The sequence below is a fragment of the Helobdella robusta genome (assembly GCF_000326865.2).
Source record: "Helobdella robusta unplaced genomic scaffold HELROscaffold_2, whole genome shotgun sequence".
In the NCBI taxonomy this organism is placed as follows: Eukaryota; Metazoa; Annelida; class Clitellata; order Rhynchobdellida; family Glossiphoniidae; genus Helobdella; species Helobdella robusta.
Genome location: NW_008704083.1, coordinates 5,786,984 through 5,789,992, shown reverse-complemented (window position 1 = coordinate 5,789,992; position 3,009 = coordinate 5,786,984). Strand labels below are relative to the sequence as shown.

The following is a 3,009-nucleotide window of genomic DNA, read 5'->3' as shown; positions in this document are numbered from 1 at the left end:
TTATATAAATAGAGATGTCAAATTTTTTTCGCACGCCAACTGCAGTCCGTTTTCTTATTTCACGATCCATCCTGCCAATTCAATATGTTCTCCATGTCATCCTGTCAAAGTGTTTAATTTAGCTGATCGTTCAGTGGCTGCTCTACCCGTCTTTTTCCATAATTGTTTCTATCTCTAGATTTCATTTTTTCACATTGGCCACCCACTTCTAAGATGTAAAATAATTTATAAATAAGTGCATTCCAACATAAATCTTAATTCGCAAAATAATTTATTTCTAATATTTTTATCAGAAAGTATGAAAAACTAAGCTAGCTAGTCTTTGGCAATTTTTTGTTTGAAATTTTAAATTTTTCTAAAATATTTTGGGCCAGGTGTGCTTTTGAATGTTTCGCTCCTTTTTGGTCTTTTTTCCTGACAACTCATCCGTCCTTTTAAAAGTCAACGCAGGAATTCCCTGGCTGCAACATTAATTATAAGGTGCTGTTGAACATTTCAATTTGTCAAATTTACTCTTGAAGAAAAAGCATAATATGTTTTGCTTATTGCTGTGATTTTGAGTGACCAAAAAAAAAAACAAAATAAATTTACTCGCATTCGTTTAAACGAAGATTTATTGTATTATTTTGATTTATAGATTTTGATTCAGTTACGGATAGAATGAATTGTTTGAAGCGATTATCGTGCATAGGTCTTTTTGTTAACTTTTAAATTGAATTTGGTTGTTTGGTTGTCAAATATAAATTTATTTCAATTTTTTTTAATATAAAATGTATATGTTATTGTATCTATGGTATGCATAACTTATAGTTACCATTATAAAATTGAAAGACATTAAAAAAACAGAAACAACAAAGACGATACATTTGTATAGATAACATCTAATTTAAAAACGCCCACATAACAGGACACCTACCGTCAGCATCAATAAATTGCCATCAACCTCTTCTCATATTTTTTTTTGGCTCCAAACTCAAGTTTCTATGGCAACTAAACAACTGCCGTTTGCGTATCAGATTTATTTAAGTTTTTTATTTATTTGCGCAGCATTTGTTTACATTATTTATGTCAAAATCCTCCAATAACTCACCTATTTTCACTCACTCACTCACTCACTCACTCACTCACTCACTCACTCACTCACTCACTCACTCACTCACTCACTCACTCACTCACTCACTCACTCACTCACTCACTCACTCACTCACTCACTCACTCACTCACTCACTCACTCACTCACTCACTCACTCACTCATTCACTCACCTGTTTGTAGACGTAATCTCCACCTTGGTCATTTATGAACTGGAACTTCATGGCATCCAGCTGGCACATGTAACCTTTCTTCAAGGACGATGGTGATGACGATGAATGAGATGACGGCGATTTGTTGTTTTCTAATTTCCTGCGATATTTTTTCCCTCCGAACTGTCTGGCGTGACGTTTGCTTATTGTCCTGATGAAAATTGTTTTGTTGTTGTTCTTGTTGTGCAGTTGTGCCGCGTTCATCTTATTGTTCTTATTATTAAAGCTAAATTTTTTGCTGTGATGATTTTTTACATTATATAATTTATCCATGTTATTGTTGATGTGATAACTGTTGTTGTTGTTGAAATTGTTGTTGTTTTTGAAATGTTTTTTGGTGTTGGTGTTTTTATCACCTAAACTGTTTTTTATTCGTGTGTTCGAAGAAAAGCCAAAATTTATTCCTAAAGATGGCTCTGTAGTGTCTTGCCATTTCTTATTGTTGTTGTCAAAGTTGTTGATATGGTCGTTGTTGATTTTGTTTTCGAAACTGTTGTCTACAAAATTATTGTTGATGTTGTTGTTGATGATGTTGTTGTTGTGATAAATGTTATTGACGCTGCTATCCACCTGATCATTGTTATTGCCACTATAAACTCCATCGGCTGGTTCAGAGGTTAATTGACGTTTGTTGTTGCGCCATGTGTTGTTGTGTAAATTGTAGCTGTTGTGTGTGTTGTAGTTGTTGTGCATGTCGTAGTTGTTGTTCGGTAGGTTGTAGCTGTTGCGTAAATTTTTTTTTACTGTTTCATGCAATTTATAATTGTAATTCGTGTTGCCGTGCGTTACGTGTTTGTTGTAGTCTGCCTGATAACGTTTAATGGAATCGAAATCATTGTAGAACGCCTCATCGTCAACACGACCGAGCAGATGCAAGCTGCTATCATCGTTATGATAAATGTAATTATCAAAATCTTGTCGCTTCTTTTGAATTGATTCTTCGAAACTTCCACCGAATCCGTTGTTTTGGCCGCTGTGGTAGGTGCGATCGTGGTCGAGAAAATGATTGGAAAAGTGATCGTCGTCGTTGAAATTGATAGATTGTGGATCGAGGTCACTGTTTTGGAAAGGTTTGCAGCAGGATTCAGGTACGAAGTCAGTTTCCACGTCTTTACTGCTGTTGAACCACAAACTGTGGTAGTAGTCCAGTGGTCCGACAACCCCGCAACATTTTATCTGAAGAGTTATTAAGTTCATTATTAAACTAGCATTGTTAGTAAACACTACACAAGTATACGAAACACGCGCAACCGCTATCTAAATATTTTCATTCAATTATTTACTCATTACAAAAAGTATCAAAAGTGATTAAAAATTCATTCAATTTAATTATTTAATTCAGTCAACGAAATGTTCATAAAAGGATTTATTAGAGACGCCACAAACGTCCGCTCAAAATTTGATGCCCAGCCTCGCCCAGATTTAGAAGGCGAACGGTGCGGTTTCTGTTTGAGCTAACTTTTTTTTTTATTCCAGAACAATTGATGATTATTATCAACAAATGTTTATTGTTATTGTTGGCAGTAAACTTATTTTGGTCTCAACAGTTGTATAAACATTTGTATTTGAACGAGGTTAAATAATAGTTATATAGACATAAACTGCCTCTTGTTTTTTATTAGTTTGTTTTTCATTCTAAATTTTTTTTCAAAATTGTAGATTTTTTGGTATTCTGCCTTCAGCTTCAGCCGAATGGTGGATCAACT

At 34.4% G+C, this 3,009-nt stretch overlaps 1 protein-coding gene across 1 annotated transcript; it reads right to left on the bottom strand.

The window, feature by feature from the left end:
- Window positions 1-355: 355 nt before the first annotated feature.
- On the bottom strand, window positions 356-2,500 carry HELRODRAFT_160508 (hypothetical protein; the record flags this gene model as incomplete). The annotated part of the gene is made up of 2 exons (XM_009017462.1): window positions 356-457; window positions 1,265-2,500. The coding sequence occupies 2 exons, from the start codon at window positions 2,498-2,500 to the stop codon at window positions 356-358; spliced, it is 1,338 nt and encodes a 445-aa protein (XP_009015710.1).
- Between the last annotated feature and the right edge of the window lie 509 nt (window positions 2,501-3,009).